Raw genomic sequence first — 24,750 nt, 5'->3', positions numbered from 1 at the left:
TTATTTATTATTGCTTTTAAACACTAATGAGATGTTACAAGAAAATCAGTTAATTGAAGGCTTAATACATCTGATTGATGAGTAGTCATATATAGCCGTATAAAAGCTGCGGCAGTCACAATTTAATACAGTTATTATGGAGTAATAAACCATAGTCATCTGCTTTGCTTTCACCAGTCAGTAGGCAAAGGTGTAATTTACAGGGGGAAACCTAGCAGTAGCTCTTTTGTTTTGGTGCGTTTCGCTTATAACACCATTTTGTTCCTTGGGTTGAGCTCTGTGGTGCGCTACAGTTCTTCAGAACTTAGTTTCAGGCTCAGGAGTAAGGCTCCAACATATGGAGAGAGGAAAAGGGGGATGCAATCAGCAAATGGTGACTTTCTTGTTAAAGTTCTGCTTCTGACTCTACTAGTTTTCACTCTACTAGCGCAAAGACAGAAGAAGGAAGAGGATCCCTCCCCCACAGCTCCCTCCAGGCTGGTGTGGTTTTCTCCTAACAAGAGGGGGCCCTGGGTATATTTATGAAGTAGTTACTCCCTTTGCTGCTGTAACAGCTTCTTCCCTTCTGCCAAGACTTTTCACTAAATATGTGAACATTGTTGGAGCTGAGGTCAGATCAGGGTTCAGGCCAGTCAATTTTTTTCCAATCTCATTTCTGCAAGCCCATTCTGTATTGATCTCACTTTGTTAATGGGGCATTATTGTGCTGAAACAGCCTTTCCCAAACTGTTGCATTGTAGGAAGCACAACATTGTAATTGTACACTGTAGCATAAAGTTTGCTTTCAGCAGAACCAGGTGCTGGTGCTATTTTCTCCTCCAACCTTACCATTGACATTCTGCATTTAAGTATGTAGTGTTCTCCTGGCATTTGCCAAACCCAGGCTTTTCCATCCTGGCAGATAGTTTAATGGCAATTACCACTCCAAAGGACACATTACCACTATTTCCGCATTATACTACTCCGGCTGACACTTGCCATTGCACAATGTAACGAAGGGAGTAGATTAAATGCCCTCACCAAAATGTTGCTATGTGTTGCTGTGCGCTGTGTAAATTGACGGCGCTATATAAATAATAATAATCATAATAGCAGGTCACACTTTCCTTCATCTAAATATATTTACACTCTTGTTGGAAAGTGTACTGGTTGGAGGGTACCAGGAACTTTTCTACCTCTGTCCAATTAACTTTGTATATATATTGCACATGGTGGCCTTAGGTTTCCCTATGAACATATTGTGTGCTGGCATTCTTTCTAAAGACCGTTTAAAACTATTAGTACATGTTATTTTACATGGAGTATCTGGATACTTTGACTTGAGCTAAGGGGTCTATTGGGCTGGCTATGCTAGCGAGAACTCTTTCATATGAATGCTTGTCAGGAGCCCTTGGCTTTATAAGATCCACGGACCAGAGCATTTTTTTTAAAAACAGGAGTACTGGTCAAGATTATTGACTTTAAACTTGACCAAATAATGGCATAGCGAGCATATGTGCTATAAGCAGACTTGGACGTGCTCTTTATATGATTATCTTCTGATCAATAGAGGCCGTTACCTGAGCTCAGATGCCTTCATTAGAATGTAGTAGGAATATGGGGTACATAGCAAAGCAAGCAAGACCATATTACCATTAAACCATATCACTTTATTCAAACCGGCACAAGCTAATTACAATTACCGGTATTTAAATGTGTGAAAATGTAAATAAGTTGCTAAAATTGTCAAATAATATTTTTTATAAGTTCTCGTCAAACTAATTCTAATGAGGGCCGCAAGAAAATCCCAGTTTTCTGCCTTGGATAAGACAAATTCTTTGCTTCAATGGCTGCTTTATTTTCAGCTGTGGCTCTCACAGTTTGTAGAGGGAATTCTGAGGAATACAAGTGCACTGTATTTAGTCAGCATTAAGTAAAATTAAAGCCGTTTGGGTCTCTCTGTATTGTATTCCCAGGAAACAGTGAGCACTGGAAAATGCACCATCATTTTCTTAACAGCGTGAGTGCACTTCTAGAGGAGTCTGGTTGCCATAGAAACGGGTAGAACTCAGGAATAAGCCTTGATTAGGGCCCTCCTGAGATCAGAAAGTGAGCCTGGCCGGGGGAAACATTCCCATGATCTGCCGCCTTTGTCTTTCTGTGGCATCTCAAGTTCTGAATGGAACTTTTGTTTCCCTTTTTATACACAGTCATGGCAGTAGGTTTAAATGCTCTTCTCATCAAAGCCAGCATCGTGCTCCTCATCGGAGTATGCAAGGGGAATGAGCACTATTAAATAGCCAGTGTATTATTTGCTTAACATGTTTAAGGGAACTGCTGCTTTCCTGGGAAATTAGTGTATGTCCCAACAACATTCTAGCAAATTGCATGTATTATAATTAGAACATTCTGCTTAATTGGCTTCCTTTTCAGACAAAATAATTATTTTTTTCACCCTTATTGGACATGTTATTTATTATTCTTTTATACACTGAAAATTAATAAAGACTTCTAACTAAATGTTACCAGATTGTTATTCTTGCTAAAATTCTGTCCTTTAAAGAAATTAGATTCACTGACTGGGCACATTTAGTAAGAATTCTGATAATCTTACTTATGTGGTGAAATAAGTGTGAGAAGTGCTGAGAATTCATTGGTCGGGTAATGTTTTACTGCCACCTAGTGGTTGCTCTACTGTTTTACCACCAAGTTAAGATCTCAACCTAAAACGTACTTCTCTAACCCCGTTATGTAATAAAAAGCACTAAATTTGCCCAGGAGCAGTAACCCACAATAAGATGTTTGCTTTTAAACAGGTGACCAGTAAATGCTACCTGCTGATTGGTTGCTATGGTTTACTCATTTTAAAGGGGTACTGCCACTATTATCAAAATGTTCTAAACTGTAGTTGAAGTTTAATATATCTGTTTAACATGTTCTTTATTTATTTTATATATAATATATATATATTTTACACAATGTTGGGTTGTGTTCCTTAACAAACGTGTTCCTTAATAAACAATAATTTTTTTTCCTGACTGCAACCAATACACTGATGCTATAAGTCTCTGATAGATTTCTGACTGGCTGATTCCAGCATGAGCCAGTGATTTGCAAAGTAGCAAGCAAACAATGGTTAATAAACCATGTATATCTCAAAATATGGTGTTAATACCTTCCACTGACAGCTCAGTATCTGCATAAGCAACTCTGTCAATCCTATGCCTCATGCCCAGTGTCTAAGGAATATAACATTTCTTCTGACATCCATTAGTTTCCCTATTAAAAGTAGTATCACTGTGTAAGTCATGCCCCCTATCTTTGTGCCCAGCATCCCTTGCCTCATTAATAATAATAGTAAATGCTCTCATCCCCTCCTATCTCATTTATTGTAACCCTGTTCAAAGTGGTTAAACTGGCACCACTTCAGTCTACTGTAAACGTAAGGCTGCCAGTCTCTGCCGTGGCTATGTTATGTTAACCGAGCTGGTATCCCTCTGTAAGCAATGTCCCCTATTTATATATATTTACACACTTTATTTCTGTTTTTATACAGGTGCTGCCTAGGCAGCTACTCATTGGAACAGTTATAGATTTATTGCAATATGTTCCTCTTAACCATAATTATATTAAATATAAAAAAATGAGTGCACATTTCCTGCTCACTGCTTTATAACATGGATTAGTTAGCAAGGATCCCATGTTGCGAGGTTTAGCCTTTGCACATACCCAGTAGGAAACTGCCAGTGAGCCAAATTTGCGGCTGAGGCTTGCATTCACTTTATTTTCTTCACAGCAACAACAAAAGTCATCATATGAGTCCCTTTTATTATGATTCTTGCAGTATATTTTTCTCTGTATAAATATGAATATTGCAATGAAATCAGTGAACGTTTGCTTTTCGCCCTGCAGTCAGAGGCTGGAGATCCGAGCCCAGGTCGCAGATGCCTTCTTAGCAAAATTCCAGTTGACGTCTGATGAAATGAACATCCTCAGAGGCACCAGGGAAGGCCCTTTAACCGAGGTAATGCATATAGATGTACATGTTTTATTTTCCTAAAATATGGCATCATTAAAGTACAAGTCAACCCAAAAAATAAGTGATCCTAAGTGAACCTAAGTGATCCCTCAACTACCAGTATCTGCAATAAGCAGCCCATTTTCAAATCCTATATAGAGAAAGTGGCTGCATCAGGGCAGGGCCTCTCTTAACTATAGTGTTTCTCCCTGAAAGGATTTGTAGTGATTACAACAATTTGCCAGGAGTTTGAAATATTTTGAAGGAACTATAGGCATATGGCATAGTCATACATAGTCCCATAACAGACATTGGTTAAAAAAAAATGCATGCCCTCTTGCCTAACTTCTGTTTCATCCAGAGAAATGCCAAAAAGCCCCATACAAAGGTCCCCATACACTGGCAGATCCGCTCACTTGGCGATGTAGCAAAGCGAGCGGATCTTCTCCCGATATCCCCACCTACGGATGGGCGTTATCGGGAGAATCCAGGGTAATTCAGCCCTGGGGCCAAACGATCGAATTATAATGACGGGCATAGGTAAAGTCGGTCCGGGGACCGCATCAACGACCCGATGCAGTCCCCGATCCGACTAGATTTTCTAACCTGTCGGTCGGGCAGGGCAGGCCCGTCGGAAGTGCCCATACGCGGGCTGATTAGCTGCCGAATCGGTCCAAGGGACCGATATCGGCAGCTACTATCGGCCCGTGTATGGGGACCTTAAAGCCATCTCCATTTCCTGACTCCATTAGTAGGATGAACATCCAAGGGGGATTAAAATGTATATTTATTTTGTCTTTCATTATCCTGCTAGTTACTATAGACCAGTGTTACAGTGCTGTGTGTTTGCAGTGAATAAGTTACCAAATTGTTGCCTGACCTTTGCATTGTATTTTCTAGGACTTCTTCAAAGTTTTGGGAAGAGTGAAACAAATCCACAATGACGTCAAGCTGCTCTTGCGTACAAACCAACAAACTGCAGGGTAAGCAGAATATGTTCCTGGTGCTTTCCTAAATTGCTTCAGGTGATTAAAAATAAAAAGTAAAAATCATGACAGTATCCCTTTAATTACACTGTTTACATAGCAAATAATTCATTCTTCTATTTAAAATTATTTTCTCAAACCAACAAATGTACTTTTTTTTTAGTTGTAATATTGGTGTGTAGGTGCCATCTCAATGCATTGTGCCTGAGTCTGAGCTTTCAGAAGGAGCCAGCGCTACACATTAGAACTGCATTTCTCCTATTCCCATGTAACTGGAGGAGTCCCAAGCAAAACTTGGATTTCTTACTATTGAGTGCTATTCTGGAAGCTACTGGGAGCTGCTATCTTGCTCCCTTCCCGTTGTTCTGCTGATCGGCTGATGGGGGGAAAAGGAGGGGGGATGATATAATTCCAACTTGCAGTGCAGCTGTAAAGTGTTTCTGAAGTTGATCAGAGCACAGGTCACATGGTTGTAGCTCCCTGGGAAATGAAGAATATGGTTAGCCCCATGTGAAATTTTAAAATTAAATATAAAAAATCTATGCATTCTGCATCAGAATTAATCAGTCCTGTGGCATCAGTGGTCTAAGTTATGAACATCATTTACTACTTGATGATTTTCTGAGGTTCGTTTTTCAGCAGCCTCAGAGCACACTGAGTAGTGTCCGAGGGAAGGAACAGACCAGGTGGCATCCCCCCTAACCTTAATGTGTGTGTCATCCAGACATGCAAGTTATGAATATTATTGTATCAGGGGTTAGAGAGGCATCTGTGTTTTGTTGTATTACTTTGATTTTTAACAATATTGTACTATTCTCAGGCTGGAAATTATGGAGCAAATGGCCTTGCTTCAAGAAACCTCTTATGAGCAACTTTACCGTTGGGCACAAAGTAAGTACTTTTTTTTTCTCCCTCCCTTTTTTCTAAACATGTTGGCAATTACTCTCAAAATAGGTTATGTTCCATTTTTCTGGGAATGTTGGGATATATATATACTTTAATATATATATATAAGGAAAGCTCAGTTCACTTAGGAATGTAATTATGTTATCCCCCCTCCCACCCAGTGAATCCAGTTGGAACATTTTTCCCTCTAGCTGGTGCTCCTGTTGGGGAAAAAAATGCAATAGTACTGGAAAAAAGTAGAGCAGCAGCATGTGCAGATTTAGACTTGCACTTGTGTAGCTGAGTAAAATCAGAAAAGCATACTCTTATGCACATATGCAAAGGAAAACTGTCATGATTTTTATGGTATACTTTTTATTTCTAAATTACACTGTTTATATAGCAAATAATTCACTCTACGATTTAAAATGTTATTTTTGAACCAACAAATGTATTTTTTTAGCTGTAATATTGGTGTGTAGGCGCCATCTCAGTGCATTGTGCCTGAGTCTGAGCTTTCAGAAGGAGCCAGCGCTACACATTAGAACTGCTTTCCGCTAACCTATTGTTTCTCCTACTCCCATGGATAATCTTGATTACATTAGTTACATTTGATTACAATTCAAACGTGCAAATGAATGCTTTTAAAAGTGACCAATACCCTCATACAATTCTTTTTTACTTGGAGGCTTGTTTATCATTTATTGAACTTTAGGTTTTTTGTTCAATACTTTGTTTTTTTTTTGTTTTGTTTTTTTTCAATTAAACTCGAAATTTTACCAAAGTTGAGTGTTTGGTTATTTATTAAAAAAAAAATCAAATATAAAAAAACTTGATCAATATAAATTGTGGAAAAAAAAACTTGAGCCTGTAAGTTACACACCCACATACTTACTGTAAGTTCCATGGTGCAGGGACCTCCCTTCTCTTGTTACCTAACATCTAGCACTTAATCTTGAATGATATTGTATTTTGTTTTGTTTATTTTTATTCTAGAAGTGTATTTGTTCCCTGTTTCTTGTATTAATGTATTATTACAATGTACAGTGCATTTCAGGCACACTGTCCTGCACCAATAACAATCCTTTGCTTTTCTGACAGATGAATGCAGAACATTGACGCAAGAGTCATGTGATATTTCTCCTATTCTGGCTCAGGCTATGGATGCTCTGCAGGACAGACCTGTATTATACAAGTTAGTTCCCATATTTTAAATCAGCGAGCAAATCTTGATGTCTTTTTCATAGCAACTATTGCATGTATCGTTTTCAAGGACCCCACGGGCAATACAAAGGAAAATCACCCACATTGGGAATGCATGATGTATTCTGGAACTTGAAGTGCATAGACTCTCTTTAAAGTAAGGGAACTTCAAGTCCTAGGGTCCACCACTTAACAATGGAACAAAATGAGGGAAGGGTTGCATTACACTGTGATCCTTAGATAGGTAATGAGTATGGTCCCAGTGAGCATACAGACTCTTACCACAAAGAGGAGAGGAGCACTCAAAGTGTTTCTGCAGTGTGTCAGAGTGGAAATTGCAAGCACTTGCCTCCATCTACTGATGGCATTTGTGTACTATCAGAGATAAGGGTTTTCACCAATGGAGAGGTGACATGTCATGGTGACCCTTCGTTAATTTTGGCATTCTTTTTCACAGTCTAAATGGCTCTGGGGTCTGTTAAACTGTAACCCTAACAAAGGCTCACAAGTCGGGACCTGTACTCTGCAGGTCGACCAAAACATCAACTAAATGTTGTTAAATAACTTAGTGTTTATGAAAAGACCTGGAGTGCTGTACTTTGTATAAAATAAAATATCTATATACAGGTATAGAACCCGTTATCCAGAATGCTCGGGACCAAGGGTATTCCGGATAAGGGGTCTTTCCACAATTTGGATCTCCATACCTTAAGTCTACTAAAGAATCAATAAAACATTAATTAAACCCTATGGGATTGTTTTGCAACCAATAAGGATTATTTATATCTTAGTAGGGATCAATTACAAGGAACTGTTTTATTACTACAGAGAAAAAGGAAATCAGTTTTAAAATTCTGTATTATTTGATTAAAATGGAGTCTATGGGAGACAGGCATTCCGTAATTCGGAGCTTTCTGGATAATGGGTTTCCGGATAAGGGATGCTATATATCACTTATAATTACTGCTAAAGGAGGGTCATACAATCTTTTTTTTACTGTAATGTAACTCTGTCACAGCTTTTATTTGCAATATCTTATAATGTTCTGATTAAATATAGAAAGCTCATTTTCCGTATTTCCGTAAAGCTGTATATATGCACAAATTGTAACCCTTATGGGATTTTAAATCATGCTGTGCCTTTTGGACTATAATATTATTTACCACAAGGAGGCAGTAAGAGAACAGCAGAATGGCATTGTGCACATTTTGCTGGAAGGGCTTTTTTACTCTGGCCTAATAACACATTGCACCAATTATGTTTTAAAGTAAATCATTCAGACACATTTGTTTTACTATTAAAAAGACTAAACAAAGTGAGCAGGAATGTGGAACGGTCCAAATACCTTGCAGTTTTATAAGTAGACTATTTCCCTTACCGTAACATTTCTCTTTCCAGCTCAATTTGCTTGTTATTTAATTCGCGTAAAAGTAACCAGTGACGTACAGGCTTCATTCAACTTGCAAAATATTTCCTGGAAACTAATTTGTTGTCACTAAGTTTGGCTCAGAAGAGCCAGTTTTATCAGCAACAGTGTGCTGACAGTTTGTATAGAGGGCGAGCCTCAATAACGATTATTTATCGTATTAACAGTTACTTTGCTTCATCACTACTTGGTTAAAAACAGATTACTTATGATCATGTGCGGTAATTTGGTTTCATGTAAGCAGGAATCGTTAATTAAAAAAATATAATACCCTTGAACTTTTTGTGGTTTAGGACCATTTTTATATAAATCGGGAAACCGATTTATACCCCAAGTTCAGGCCATAAAATACAGTATCAGATATATAATGCACAGTGCTGGGCCAAGAGGTACGAAAGAGTGGGAAGTAGCGGCATGTAATATGTTGGCATTATGCATTAGGCGGTTGCCTATCCTGCCTAGGATAGATATATGAGAGGTGGGAGGGGGTTACATGGACAGCAGAGCAATGTATGGATGATAGTAAAGAGTAGATTTGCAGAGGGAGGAGAAGTAATTCCTTGGGGTGCATTGGTGCCAAAATTTGCCTTGATTGAGCACCGATTAGCTAATATGTAATTATTTTTTCATTGTGGTTATTGTTTAAAAGCTACATGGTCCACTGCACTGAGCCAAAAAAAGTCTGCTCCATCTTTAGGGTCAGCTGCCACCACCACCAAGCTACAATATAGAAATACACCTGCTGTTCAACTTTGGTGCTGAACCAGCATCTACTCTTCTGGGAGGGCTTTCCATCGGATGTTGGAAGGTTGTTGGTAGAAATTGTTCCAGTTCATCCCATAGTTGGTGGCGTTGGTTAATGTCAGTGGTACCAGCAGGCCAGTTTGGTTCTTTTACTCCCATTTTGGCATGCCAGTTCCATACAGAACTCCCTTTGTGCACTGGTGCATTACCATGCTGAATAATTGCCTTTTCCCAAACCGTCAAACCGTAAAAAATGGATTTGTACATTGCATTAGCCCCAGATATGCCACTAAAATCAATGCATAAAATGAATATTGAGCACAGAATTAAACCCATGAAAGTAAGATAAGTGCAAAAAATGGAATGAAATTATACTAAAAAGTGGGAGAAAAACCTGAATTTGTTCTTGGTTGATTTATTTCAGAGGTGACTGATTTCAGCTCAGTCTTCTTTTTCACCCTGCACTAGAAGGATCCAATTGGAGTGCAGCTCTCTATTACATCTATTAACCCACTGTATCACCTAGATTAAGAAGTGGGGGGCCTAGAGAGCAAGTACAGAGCAAATCCAGGGAAAAAGCTGACATTGAAGAGGAAGAGGCAAGTTTCAAATGTTCGAGCCCTGCCACATCTGCACCCTAAGAATTATTCAGGAGGGAACACACAGGGTGGGAGCAGGAACCCAGTGCAGGCTCAGTGAGGCCTTCTTGGCTCAGACAGGAGGTGCAGGGCCATCCCAGCCCATCAGGCTTCCACTTAGTTACATTCTGATGTTGCTTCCAAAGACACTTTGGAACTTGGCTCAGAGTTTTCCAGCTCAGGACATGGGATTTTAGAAAGGTGTCCAGATTTGTTTTTCCATATTAAATGCCCAGATACTTTTGGCCATTTAGTGTAGTTCAGATATTTGAAAAAAGAAGCTTTTATTTATTTTACTTAAAGTGATACTAATACCCAAGCACACCTCATGAACTGAAGCCACCATCATTACATTTACTCTCTCAACCTGCTCCTGTGTGATTAGGCTCAGCATTCCCAATTATAGAATTAGTTGGTTTGCCTTAGGGCTTGTGCCTATAGGTGGGCTATCATCATTTTACAATTGGTTAGGCCCAACTGCACCCAGCAGTAGCAGCTTACTACGAACCACAGCAAAGCCTGGAGCTGCAGACATAGTGAATTACCACGCCTGGGTTGCTCAATACAGTATAAGGGTAAAAGGCTAGGTAGGTGGGGCTCTGTAGATGGGACTGGTGCAAATGAAAAAGCTCCCTTAATGATGGTTCACCTATGGGTTAACTTTTAGTATGTTATAGAATGGCCTATTCTTAGAAACTTTTCAATTGTTCTTCATTGTTTTATTTGTTCTAGTTGTTGAACTATTTGCCTCTACTGACTCCTGTTTATAAATGGGGGTCACTGATCCCAGTGGTCAAAAGACTATTGCTCTGTGAAACTACAATTTTATTGTTATTGTTACTTTTTATTACTCATTTTTCAAGGTAGACCTTCCTCTATTTATATTCCTATCACTCTTTCAAATCACTGCTAAGGTTGCTAAGGTAATTTGGATCTTAGCAACTAGATAGCTGCAGAAATTATAAGTTGTAGAACTACTGAACAAAAATCTAAAAAAATTCAAAAACGACAATTGATAAAAAATGAAGAGCAATTGCAATTTTTTTCAAAATAGCACTTTCTACATAACCCTTAAAGTTAATTTTATGGTGAACATCCCCTTTAACATATAATCACACCTTTCATCACTATAGAAATAGGCTTCATTCTTTGTAATTGCTGTAATTTCTAAACACAAGAACACGACAGCAACATCTAATTGAGTGGAACTGTGCTGATAAAAGTGCGGCTGATGAGATTTCTTTACAGTAGTGCACATATGGGTCATACGGATGTGTGCATAAAGTGCCGAGCAAATTGCCCCCGTTTCTTGGAAGAGGCATGGGGTTAGCAGTAAAGCTGCGCTCCATCGGCAGGAGTGAGCGGGCACCAGATGACTCTGTTTGGTTTGCTTCCCCGCTGATTGCTATACAGCTGGCCTCTGTTTGGATATCAGAGAGCATAATAGTGCTAAATGAGGGAACAACACTCTCTGTACCTCGTGCTTTTATAGGGACTTTTTATCCTTAGCATGGGCTAGAAATAGCAAGAATAGACATCCAAATAAGAACATGCTAAATGGAGCAGGTAAGAACAAAGGCTTTTCCTATGAGCCTATTGTACAAAATAGCATTCTTTTGGGTAAAGTGAGCACAACACAAATAAAAAAAAAAGTTGCTGATGCCAAATATGCTTGGTAAATCTTCAGTGTGTGCTTGGGAGGTCAGTGACAGTAGCTGTGAGATAGTTTTAGCAGTAACATACTGATCATTTACAACTCACAAAGCAAAGTGCAAAAATTAGGCGCAGGCAGCCAGTTTTTCCCCACTTTGTGCACTGCATGGTCACGTGCCTTTATTGCCGCAGCATACCTCCCCACGTTTCTCTTGATCTCCTGCACTGAACGCTAAAAACTATACAGTGTTTCTCAAACTTAATGCAATAAGTAGCTTTTGGCAGAGAGCCCAGAAAACATAACAATCTACACCTGCACTTAGATACAATTGTAACTAATAAGTAAAACAGGTCTTTTGGGGGAACTGTAGCTTAAAGAGCAATTTCACCTTTTTTAACTAATAACACATAAAACAAGATCCAAAAACCTCCACAAATGTGTTCAAACTTTAGAGAGAGAGTAGAGATGTAGGTGCTGATTCACTAAAGGTCGTTAACTCTTAACACACAGTTTTATGCGTTAAAAAGCTTTTGTTAATTAAGTACCGATTCATCAAAGTAATTTCGCATGCGTTACGACTCATATCGCATGCACAAAGATCTCCATTATCGCAAAGCGTTATGTCCATTGTGATCATTTTCTAATATAAATAATAATGCATGAAATATTGCGATAATTTGTGCTAATATTAACACCTACTAGGAGTGGGCGTTACTCAAAAAACATTGCGGTTTGTGAGCGTTTGTGAAGACAAGATGGAGTTTGCAGTCGGATTTTTGTTAGATTGTGAAGAAGAGAATCAAGTCTGTGTTGGCCCTAGAGTGATGCATCCTCCAGTTTTCAGGGAAATGGTCATTTTCAGAACAGTAGTTTTCAGAAAGTAACGGTTATGTGCGTAATAATGTGCGCTAATATCGTGTGCTATGAAATAACGCATAAATATATTGGGTGCTTTAAAATATCGCTTGAAAAAATGTCATCGCAAGATAAATAACGACAATAAAATCACTTCTTAATTCAGACAAGTGTCGATCGTTAATTCTCCAAATATAAGAAGTGATAATATTTTTAACCCATGCTATAAATATCACTCGTTTTTTTAACCTTTTGTGAATCAGCCCCATAGACTGGATTTCCTTTCTTTCTGTCTCCATGCAGTGTAAGTGTAATACTTGAGTCAGTTATTGTGGTTCATCCTTGAACATTTAACAGGGTCTATATTTTACAGGCAACTAATGCTTGCCAAGTTTCAAGTTTATTGTCATATACAAATAACAATGAAGCATCATTACTGTAATGAAATTTTTTGACCCGTGTTCCTCCCAACTTTACATAGACAAACAAAACAAAAAACAAAAAAATACAAATATTAAATATAATAAAAGTGTGCAATAAAGGTACAAGTATTTACAATAATAAAATGCAATGCAATATTTGAAATTGTGCAGTGAGGATTTAAAGTGGCTTTGCTTAAAGTGACACTGGGAAGAGTCCAGTAGTTATGGGGAGTGTGTGTTGGTTTGGGTAGAATGTCAGCAGTTCAGAAGCCTGATGGCTTGTGGGTAGAAACTGTCTCTGTATCTGCTGGTGCGGGTCTGGATGCTCCTGTACCGCCTGCCTGATGGTAGGAGCGTGAAAAGTCTGTGGCTGGGGTCAGAGAGGATCCGCTGCATCTTCCTCCTACAGCGCTGTCTGTACAGGTCCTGCATGGCCGGCAGTTCAGTCCTGGTGATGCGCTCTGCTGATCTCACCACCCTCTGCAGAGCTTTGCGGTCCAAAGCATTACAACTGCCATACCAGGTGATGATACAGCCAGACAGAATACTCTCAATGGTGCATCGATAGAAGTTTGTGAGTATTCTGGAGTCCATGCCGCAGAAAGAAGAGCCGCTGTCTTGCAGCTTTTGTGATCACACCAACATGGTGAGACCAACTCGGATCCTCACTGATATTGATGCCAAGGAATCTGAAGCTGCTGACTCTCTCCACCTCTGCTCCCTCAATGTGAATGGGGGTATGGCCTCCTCCCTGCAGTCTCCTGTAATCCACAATGAGCTCCTTAGTTTTGCTGACGTTGAGCAGCAGGTTGTTGTCCCGGCACCATGATGTCAGGGCTCTCACCTCTGCCCTGTAAGCTGACTCATCTCCATCAGAAATGCAGCCGATGATGGTGGTGTCGTCTGCAAATTTGATGATAGTTTTGGAGCCATGTAACAATTTGGGGGGTAGTGGTCCATGGAAGGTTAAATTTCCCTTTGCTATATATATAATATATATATATATATATATATATATTCAGTGAAATCTTCTCCTACTGTAGCAGAGTTTTATATTGAGCTATAACTTCGAACATTGTTTTGGTTCAACCTGAGGAGTATACATGGGTTATACATGCATTGTTTCAGCATGCTAATGGAGCTGGCCAGAAATCCATGCCGCATTGTTTTCTTTAATAGCTTTCACTTTGGGCCTTTAAAAGGTATCGCTGTCAGTAAACTTGTGATTTCAGATGCAGAGTGACAGGTCTAAACTGCAGGGTGAAGACTGACAAATTCTGTCCTCTGCCCTTTTAAAAGAGCTCGGCACAATGGATGCCGTATTGCAGGTGACATGTCAGTAATTTAGCTTGTCCTTGTTATATGCTAAATGCACCGAATGGATTTGCTGTCTTGATTTTTTTTTTTATATTTTCAAGCTCTTACTACCCCAAAATATAGCACTTGTAAAATATTGCTATTTATTGTCATTTTATTTATTTTTTTTTTTTACAAGGTCTCAGAGTGGGAAAAACTGTGATACCACATAGTTTTGTGACCTCCCTATTGAGAGAGAACTTCACAGGTTTCAGTAAAAAGCTTTTCAAGGCCATTTGTTAATGTGCATTTATTCAGAAGGTTGGGTTTAAGCACACAGTAAGAGTGATGCAGTATAAGGATAGTTTGGAAAAAGGAACAATACAGCTATCTGGAAGATGATAGTTTGTGATAAAGAACAAGGGAGCATGAGATAAACTTATAAAATCTTAGTATATGTTGCCTATATACAGTGGCTTGCAAAAGTTTTCGGCCCCCTTGAACTTTTCCACATTTTGTCACATTACAGCCACAAACATGAATCAATTTTATTGGAATTCCACGTGAAAGACCAATACAAAGTGGTGTACACGTGAGAAGTGGAACGAAAATCATACATGATTCCGAACATTTTTTACAAATAAATAACTGCAAAGTGGGGTATGCATAATTATTCAGCCCCCTTTGGTCTGAGTGCAGTCAGTTGCCCATAGACATTACCTGATGAGTGCTAATGACTAAATAGAGTGCACCTGTGTGTAATCTAATGTCAGTACAAATACAGCTGCTCTGTGACGGCCTCAGAGATTGTCTAAGAGAATATTGGGAGCAACAACACCATGAAGTCCAAAGAACACACCAGACAGGTCAGGGATAAAGTTATTGAGAAATTTAAAGCAGGCTTAGGCTACAAAAAGATTTCCAAAGCCTTGAACATCCCACAGAGCACTGTTCAAGCGATCATTCAGAAATGGAAGGAGTATGGCACAACTGTAAACCTACCAAGACAAGGCCGTCCACCTAAGGCTGATGCCACACCAGGCGTAGGGCTGATTTTTTCGGCAAGCGGAAAAACGCTTGCCGAAAAAATCAGCCCTACGCCTGGTGTGGCATCAGCCTAAACTTACAGGCCGAACAAGGAGAGCGCTGATCAGAAATGCAGCCAAGAGGCCCATGGTGACTCTGGTTGAGCTGCAGAGATCTACAGCACAGGTGGGGGAATCTGTCCATAGGACAACTATTAGTCGTGCACTGCACAAAGTTGGCCTTTATGGAAGAGTGGCAAGAAGAAAGCCATTGTTAACAGAAAACCATAAGAAGTCCCGTTTGCAGTTTGCCACAAGCCATGTGGGGGACACAGCAAACATGTGGAAGAAGGTGCTCTGGTCAGATGAGACCAAAACAGAACTTTTTGGCCAAAATGCAAAACGCTATGTGTGGCGGAAAACTAACACTGCACATCACTCTGAACACACCATCCCCACTGTCAAATATGGTGGTGGCAGCATCATGCTCTGGGGGTGCTTCTCTTCAGCAGGGACAGGGAAGCTGGTCGGAGTTGATGGGAAGATGGATGGAGCCAAATACAGGGCAATCTTTGAAGAAAACCTCTTGGAGTCTGCAAAAGACTTGAGACTGGGGCGGAGGTTCACCTTCCAGCAGGACAACGACCCTAAACATAAAGCCAGGGCAACAATGGGATGGTTTAAAACAAAACATATCCATGTGTTAGAATGGCCCAGTCACAGTCCAGATCTAAATCCAATGGAGAATCTGTGGCAAGATCTGAAAACTGCTGTTCACAAACGCTGTCCATCTAATCTGACTGAGCTGGAGCTGTTTTGCAAAGAAGAATGGGCAAGGATTTCAGTCTCTAGATGTGCAAAGCTGGTAGAGACATACCCTAAAAGCCTGGCAGCTGGAATTGCAGCAAAAGGTGGTTCTACAAAGTATTGACTCAGGGGGCTAAATAATTACGCACACCCCACTTTGCAGTTATTTATTTGTAATAAATGTTTGGAATCATGTATGATTTTCCTTCCACTTCTCACGTGTACACCACTTTGTATTGGTCTTTCACGTGGAATTCCAATAAAATTGATTCATGTTTGTGGCTGTAATGTGACAAAATGTGGCAAAGTTCAAGGGGGCCGAATACTTTTGCAAGCCACTGTAGATAAAATAAAAAACAATAAACAACTTACTCTCAAATATCTTAGTATCAAGAAATACTTATGCACAGTATGACGTGTAGCTTTCCCTTAGGCTTATGCCACATGTAGTGCATTCTGAGTCTGCGGATGAACACTGGCCAAGAATCTGCCCCTACGCTTAAAGGAGAAGGAAAGTCATTTTGGCATTTTACTGCCAATAGATTTTCCACATTAGTGCCACCTAGAACACTATATTTATTCTGCAGAAAGCTTTATCATACCTGAGTAAAGAGCTCTAGAAGCTTTCATTGATTGCAGCTGCCATTTTAGCTTCCTGTTTGCAGTATAGCTCAGTTATAGCTCAGATCACACATTCCTAAGGGTGGGGAGAGTGAGTTTTATGAATTCTTATTGGAGGGGGGGAGCAAGAGGAAGGAGAGAGCTGCGCAGACTCTGGCCCTGGAAATGAAGGATTTTTCTGAGAGAGGAATCAGATACCCTAAAAACATGTTTACAAAAAAGGAGACAAGAAATCTTGTGTTTCTTTTGGTAGAGGACTTATAGCTGTATTTACATAGACCTTTCTGATAAAGATTATTTAGTTTTTACCTTTCCTTCTCCTTCTTTATATCTATGTTTGTACCCAGTGCCATGTTGGCATGGGTGCAGGTACATGGAGCATATTTTGAATATGAAATGCCAGAGTATGCATTTTGTACTGAACTCTGCTCCATGTGTCTGCACCTGGGCTGACACTGACTTTGGTGCCAGATGCAGACTATATAGACTGTATAGTAGTAGTAGTCTTATCATGTATAAGAAACAGTCCAGTTTATATGGGTAGTTGCACACAGGATGATTTTGAATGCGACTTTTATAGCAATTGCCCAGGAGCACTAGCGCAGGTGTTTGTTAGGCTGTTGTCACTTAAAAACATCACATTTACATTTACAAGCAGTAGTCACCTGACAAGGGATTTCTAGAGTGCTTTTAAGCTATTGCCAAGCAGGCATTGGGCATGATGTAGGACGCATCAGTGCAGGGACATGCTTTGGTGCACGTGCAGTACAATGTATCTTATGTATTGAAGTTTTTACACATGCCATTTGCGCATGGATTTCCACATAACTCCTTTTGGAGTCTTCCAGTTGCACCATTTCTGATTTTGTACCCTCCAACCAGTCCAAGACTTTAAACCAACTGATTTATTCTGGGGTTTTTATTTTTTTTATTTTCCAAACATTAGTTTTATTAAAATCTGTTTCTATTTCAGTTACACTTTGGATGAATTTGGAACGGCAAGAAGGAGTGCAGTGGTCAGAGGCTTCATTGATGCTCTAACAAGGGGAGGGCCTGGGGGCACACCACGACCTATCGAAATGCATTCTCATGATCCTCTCAGGTAATTTATATATAGTTATATAGTTTGACTTTTATTCTAATACAAACAGAACATTATTGCATTTTTAACAATCATTTAAGGTTGTTTTTTTAGAAACGAGTTTAGGGGAGATGAACTTGACGCTGTGACTGTGTGAAAATATTTTTTGCCAATAATTACATATTTTTAAGTGAGCAACTTGTTGTGTTATTTAAAGTATTGTTTTTCTCTTTGCAAGGTATGTTGGTGATATGCTGGCCTGGCTGCATCAGGCAACCGCCTCCGAAAAAGAGCACCTGGAGTCTCTGCTGAAACTTGTAAATATTCAAGGTACGGTCTGGCGTAATGTGTCCGTCACAGGAATGTCAGCCTGCCACTCTCTTGTCAACTATACCTGTTGTGGGTTGTGCACAGATATTGCGAGTTGTTGTTTGACAAACATGTTTTTAATACATGCAACAGCAATTCTTACTACAGGTATGGGATCCCTTATCCAGAAACCCGTTATCCAGAAAGCTCTGAATTACGGAAAGCCCGTCTGCCATAGACTCCATTTTAATCAAATAATTCAGAATTTTAAAACCGATTTCCTTTTTCTCTGTAATAATAAAACTGTACCTTGTAATTGATCCCAACTAAGAGATAAATAATCCTTATTGGATGCAAAATAAATGTTTTATTTATTTTTTAGTAGACTTAAGGTATAGAGATCCAAATTATGGAAAGACCACTTATCCGGAATACCCTTGGTCCCGAACATTCTGGATAATGGGTCCTATACCTGTACTGCATTATCTGCGTTATCTTTATCTGGGAGTGCTTATCTAGCCAAAGCAAGACGTGGCCACCTATCTAAAGTAGCCGTTCATTTATGATGCACAATATATGGCTAATTTATTAGAAGCATAAAGCTGAATTGGGCAACTGGTGAGACTTGGAATGTTGTTGAATTGCATATCCCAGAATCCCACTGAAAACCAAAGCCTGTTGAAGGTGTAGGAATTGTAATTAAAAACCTTGTAGAGATCCTGAAATTGGGTATCCCTGGTGTAGGTGTTAATGTTCCTTAAGGCCCGCATACACAGGCCGATTCTAGCTGCCGATATTGGTCTCTTAGACCGATTCGGCAGCTAATCGGCCCGTGTATGGGCCTGCCCGACCGATATCTGGCCTGAAATCGGGCAGATCTCGATCGGGCAGGTTAAAGAAATCTAGTCGGATCGGGAACCGGATCTGAAGGTGTATGGGCACCTGTATTAAAAAAAAAAAAAAAATGTCGTAAATATTTCTCAAATACAAGGGCTATGTACAAATATGGGCAAAATAGTCCTTTTCTTTTAATCCATAGCAGCCAATTAGATGCAAACCTTCTGGACTGCAACAATAAAACCATCATGATAATCCTACTTTTTAAAGGAAGTTTACCTTTACGTTAACCTTTAGTATGTTATACATCTAATTTAAGCAGCTTTTCTTTTAACATTTTTTTTGTATGGTTTCTGATGTAGTAGCCTTGCAAGACTGCCCCTTTTAAGACTGAATATGCTCTCAGTTTGTTGGTGATACTGACTACAGCAGCCGCACACATACGTTGCCTGTGTGGTTTCACTTATTGTTATTATGTTGGGTTGAAAAACCCCACAGACTGTTCTTCCACCTCAGCTTTTTCTTCTGCTTCTTCTTCTTAGCACCCCCCATTTTCTACACGCTCACTGGCGTAAAAAGTTAACCTCCCAACTACCTCTTGCCGTTCCCACTGACTCCCAGGGATACTGTACAAAAGTGCGGGGGGGGCTTTTTTGTTTTTACCCTAAAATGTTTAGTATGTTAAAGTATTTATACGCGCATTTCTGTGAGGGGATCTGCAAACATTTGTGTTTGTGATCAGGGCTAGTTCGCATTCAAATTCACTTTTATTTTTAATGGTTTTTCAGTTATTTAGCTTTTTGTTCAGCAGCTCTCCATTTGGTATTTCAGCAGCTATCTGGTTGCTAGGGTCTTATTTACCCTAGCAACCAGGTAGTGGTTTAAACAAGAGATGGGAATATGAATAGTTAAGGCCTACTTGGAAAAATAAGTAATACAAAATTATAATAATAATAAAATTGTAGCCTCACAGAGCAATATTTTTGGCCCCCATTTGAAATCTGTATAGAGGCAGAACAGAGGCCTGTGTATAGTACCTGGGTATAGTACCTGTGTATAGTGCCTGTGTATAGTACCTGCGTATAGTACCTGCGTATAGTACCTGCGTATAGTACCTGCGTATAGTGCCTGGGTATAGTGCCTGCGTATAGTACCTGCGTATAGTACCTGCGTATAGTGCCTGCGTATAGTGCCTGGGTATAGTGCCTGGGTATAGTGCCTGCGTATAGTGCCTGGGTATAGTGCCTGGGTATAGTGCCTGCGTATAGTACCTGCGTATAGTGCCTGGGTATAGTGCCTGGGTATAGTGCCTGCGTATAGTGCCTGGGTATAGTGCCTGGGTATAGTGCCTGCGTATAGTACCTGCGTATAGTGCCTGCGTATAGTACCTGCGTATAGTGCCTGGGTATAGTGCCTGCGTATAGTGCCTGGGTATAGTGCCTGGGTATAGTGCCTGCGTATAGTGCCTGGGTATAGTGCCTGGGTATAGTGCCTGGGTATAGTGCCTGCGTATAGTACCTGCGTATAGTGCCTGCGTATAGTGCCTGCGTATAGTGCCTGGGTATAGTGCCTGGGTATAGTACCTGCGTATAGTGCCTGGGTATAGTGCCTGGGTATAGTGCCTGCGTATAGTGCCTGGGTATAGTGCCTGGGTATAGTGCCTGGGTATAGTGCCTGCGTATAGTGCCTGGGTAGTGCCTGCGTATAGTGCCTGCGTATAGTGCCTGGGTATAGTGCCTGGGTATAGTGCCTGGGTATAGTGCCTGGGTATAGTGCCTGGGTATAGTGCCTGGGTATAGTGCCTGTGTATAGTGCCTGTGTATAGTACCTGTGTATAGTGCCTGTGGGATGAAATCTGCAGCAAAAGTTGAGAGTTGGTTCTCAGGTAAAGTTACAGCTGCAGATTCATCTTTTCAGTCTTCATTTGTTTCCAGTTTGCAAAATCTCCCGATCCCTGTGTGCATCTGTGCTCTGATTGGTCAATTTTACTGTCTGTCAAGGAAGCTGTGCTCTGATTGGAGAATCCACAAGAAGAAAGATCCAATCGGAGCACAGCAAAAACGGCTCCTCCTACAGTTTTAGGGGTACAACACCCAGACTCTCCAAACTTCTTCGCCCTATAGCAGAGCAGGTGACTTGTGCTTTTCTAAGCGATCCCGCCCCCCATCATTTTGTGGCACCGCTCCGAACCCCCCAATTTTCCCATTGACTTTGACAGGGAAGATTTTCAAACTGCTGCCACGCTTACAGCTTTGAAGCTGCACCCCCCAAACTTGAATAACATTATCATGGCGTCACCCAGAAAAAAAAGGCGACATTTGTTGGATGACCCAAAGCGGGAGGGGCAAAGAAAAGCCAATCAAATTTCACCCATAGACTTTTATGGGGAAATTTAAACTGCTGCTAATCTTACAGCTTTGAGGCTGCACTCCCCAAACTGGAATCACACAGTCATGGGGTCAGCCTAAATGAAAATATGATGATTGCTGGATGCCCAAAAGTGGGTGGTGATTTGAACAGCCAATCAGATTTTACTTATTGACTTTCAATGGGGGGGGAATCCAACCTGGTGCCATTCTCAAAGAAATAACGCCAGGGTCCCCAAACTTTGCAGGGTTAGGCACCAGGTAACTGCGGTTCAAGGTTAGAAAAAGTGGGCAGAGCCACCTATAGCCAATCCAATTTTACCCATTGAATTTTATTGGTTTGATGCTAGGGTTCCCAGTATGTCAAATGACTAAACGTTCTCTGTTTGCAGTTCTTCTGTTCCAGAGATAGGATCCTGGTTTACTTACATGGGCTGTTGAATTATAGTTGTTTTAGAACTTAAGGTCTATTTTTGTTTGGGAAGGCTAATTAGTACATTCTTTATACATTTGCTTTCATAGTATCCCAGGCCCTATTGTAGGTACAGGTATGGGAATTGTTATCCACAGTGCTCGGGACTTGGGGTTGTCCAGATAAAGGGTCTCTCCATAATTTGTATCACTATACCTTTAAGGCTACTAAAAAATTATTTAAAGATTAATTGAACCTAATAGGATTGTTTTGACTCCAATAAGGGGTAATTATATCTTAGTTGGGATCAAGTAGAAGGTATTGTTTAAAAAAAGTAAATCATTTTTAATTATTGGCTTAAATGGAGTCTTTGGGAGATGGCCTTTTCATAATTCAGCGCTTTCTGGATAAGGGGGTTTGTATAATGGAGTTCAGTTTCATGTAATACACTCCAGAACCCATGACAAGATAAATACACTGCTCATTTCCTGTAACACGTGGCACGATAGATTTACATTGTTGCTTTCGGTTAAAACCCCAGAATACATGACAACATAAAATGCAGTGCCAGTTCTGTGTATACTTATCCTGCAATGCATGGGAGTATACATATAGTGGCAGTATTGTGTATTGCAGAGGTGGCCAATATGTCGATCGTGGCCCACCAGTTGATCCCCGTGGATTTCTGTTGGACAGTGATGAAGCTGAGGATGTGGAAGTGCTGCGGGAATGTGTAAGTATCCAACGCAGTGTACATACGCATTCATGCCGCACTTCCGCATCCCCGGTCATCGTCGATCGCTGATGAAAAAGGCCTGGCCACCCCTGATGTATAGTAAACCTAGAAGACATGGCAAGATAAATGCAATGGCATTGTTATATTTTTGGCATTATACAGGCATGGAATCCCGTATCCAGAAACACAGTATAGCCCATATAGTCCATTTTAAGCAAATACTACTATTTTTTTACAAATGATTTCCTTTGTAAAATGGTTTCCTGTAAAAATAAAACTGTACCTTGTACTTGATGGTAACTAAGCTCCATAAATCCTAAAACAATCCTATTGGGCTAATTAATGTTAGTAGATTTATTGGAGATTCAAATTACAGAAAAAAAACCCTTATCCTGAATAACCCAGGCTCCCAGCATTGTGGATAGCAGATGTTATACCTGTGCCTCCATCTTCATGGGTATGCTGATTTAATCCAGACCCCACATGGCATGGATTTAGAATACAAAAGCTAGAGCAGTTCATTCTTTCCCAGAAGTGCTTTACAGCAAAGCGTACAAAAGGGCTGGTGGTGTAAACAGCATTTTAGGAATGCAAAAATCTAGCAAAATAGAATATTTATCAGTGTTATAAATGTATCCTTGATGGAAATTTTTGCAATGTAATTATCCGGCTTTATCAGTGAGTTGCCATGGCTAAATGAGCAATTAACACTTGCAAGCACAGAGTATTTCACTCAAGGACAATGCAAACCATCACAGAACCAATAACACCAGCTTTCGTATGTATTGCTTACATGGTCGGCACTTCAAAAGTGTGCTACAATTTCTCCAAACATGAGATTTGGGCTGAAAATAATTTTTGTTTTCTGAGGAGTTCATAAATATCTATTGTCTAAAGGTGGCTATACACAGGCCGATAAAAGCTGGAGCGCATTGGCAACTTATGAGCCCATGTAGGGGCCCTCCGGTGGTCCTACCCAACTAATTTCTGGCACAATTGTGCCATCTCACGGTGGAAAAGATATGCTTGTTATTGACCTTGCCAACCCTAACTATACCAGTACACACATTCTAGTGCTTTTTAGGGAGTCATGCCAAACGTGGCAGTTTGCTCTGCAGAAAATCCTTTGTGACAAATCATAGATCAGGACAGAGTCCTGCAGCTGGTCGGGTACCTGCAAAATATCTGCAAATTGGTCTGGAATCAGGTGGAAAATCCTGCATGTCATGACTGTGTGGGTGGTCTACGGGTACACATGGATGTTGTGGGCAAGTTTAAAACTTTTTTAAAAAGACCTTAGCTCCCCAGTGATCTTGCAATTGATTGATTACTTCTAGTTCCCGAGTGAGTCCCACCCCAAAATAAAGGCGTCACTTCCAGTTAACAGAGATGTTTGGTGGGATGCAGGGCACTTTTTCAGGTGTGGTTGGGTATGAAAGACATCATAGTCAATGCAGGTACACGGGTCCGGGTCAGATCAGAGATACAAAAACATACCCGTGCAGGACTCTAGATCAGTTTATTGGCCAAGACAGTAAATTTCATTGAATGATTCAATGTCTACACTACAAATGGAACTAAATTTTGACAAAACATCATTTTTTTTTTCTTTCTTTTTTATATAGGTGTTGAAGATAATATACAGGAAGTGGTTGGACACATCACAGAGGGCGTTTGCAGACCACTGAAGGTTCTAAGCATTTTCATTTATTTTATTTCTGTTTTTCTAGCAGATTGTGCTGATTGTACTCATACAGAGCTTACAGAAGCTAAGTCTGACGCCGATAATTATAGTGCCAGTTTCCTGTGTATAATACCCCAGAAAAAAATAAATGCAGTGTCATTATCATACATCCTAGAATATATGGCAGGATAAATACAATGCCAATTATTATACCCCCAGAATGCATGGTATGATAAATGCAATGCCAGTATATATAATTCCCCCAAAATGCATGGCAGGATAAATAAGGTGCTAGTTCCGTACATAATGCCCCCAGAACACACACATGACACGGTAAGTGCAGTCTCAGCATAATGTATAATACCACTAAATGCATGGCAGGAGAAATATAGTGGCTTTTTCAGGTACAGGTATGGGATCCCTTATCCGGAAACCCATTAAGCAGAAAGCTCCGAATTACGGAAAGCCCGGAACCCATAGATTCCAATTCAATCAAATAATTCAGAATTTTGAAACTGATTCCAACTACAATATAAATAATCCTTATTGGGTGCAAAACAATCCTATTGGGTTTTATTGTTTTTTTAGTAGACATAAGGTATGAAGATCCAAATTACGGAAAGACCCCTTATCTGGAATACCCTTGGTCCCGAGCATTCTGGATAATGGGTCCTATACCTGTATAATATTTCTAGAACACGTTAGGATAAATGTAATACCAAATGTATAATACCTCCATCCTGCTTGTAATAGAAATTCATTGGTG

General features: G+C 40.1%; 1 protein-coding gene across 1 annotated transcript in view; it reads left to right on the top strand.

The window, feature by feature from the left end:
• cog6 (component of oligomeric golgi complex 6) overlaps positions 1–24,750 on the top strand; it is a 56,337-nt gene that overhangs the window by 10,644 nt on the left and 20,943 nt on the right. The window contains exons 5-11 of the mRNA NM_001005812.1: positions 3,892–4,003; positions 4,898–4,980; positions 5,804–5,874; positions 6,970–7,063; positions 17,533–17,661; positions 17,879–17,970; positions 23,926–23,990. Coding sequence (NP_001005812.1) covers positions 3,892–4,003; positions 4,898–4,980; positions 5,804–5,874; positions 6,970–7,063; positions 17,533–17,661; positions 17,879–17,970; positions 23,926–23,990 — 646 coding nt within the window. The remainder of the gene's footprint in view (positions 1–3,891; positions 4,004–4,897; positions 4,981–5,803; positions 5,875–6,969; positions 7,064–17,532; positions 17,662–17,878; positions 17,971–23,925; positions 23,991–24,750) is intronic.

This window comes from Xenopus tropicalis, chromosome 2 (genome assembly GCF_000004195.4).
Source record: "Xenopus tropicalis strain Nigerian chromosome 2, UCB_Xtro_10.0, whole genome shotgun sequence".
NCBI classification, from domain to species: Eukaryota; Metazoa; Chordata; class Amphibia; order Anura; family Pipidae; genus Xenopus; species Xenopus tropicalis.
This window is presented reverse-complemented; position numbering and strand designations above follow the sequence as displayed.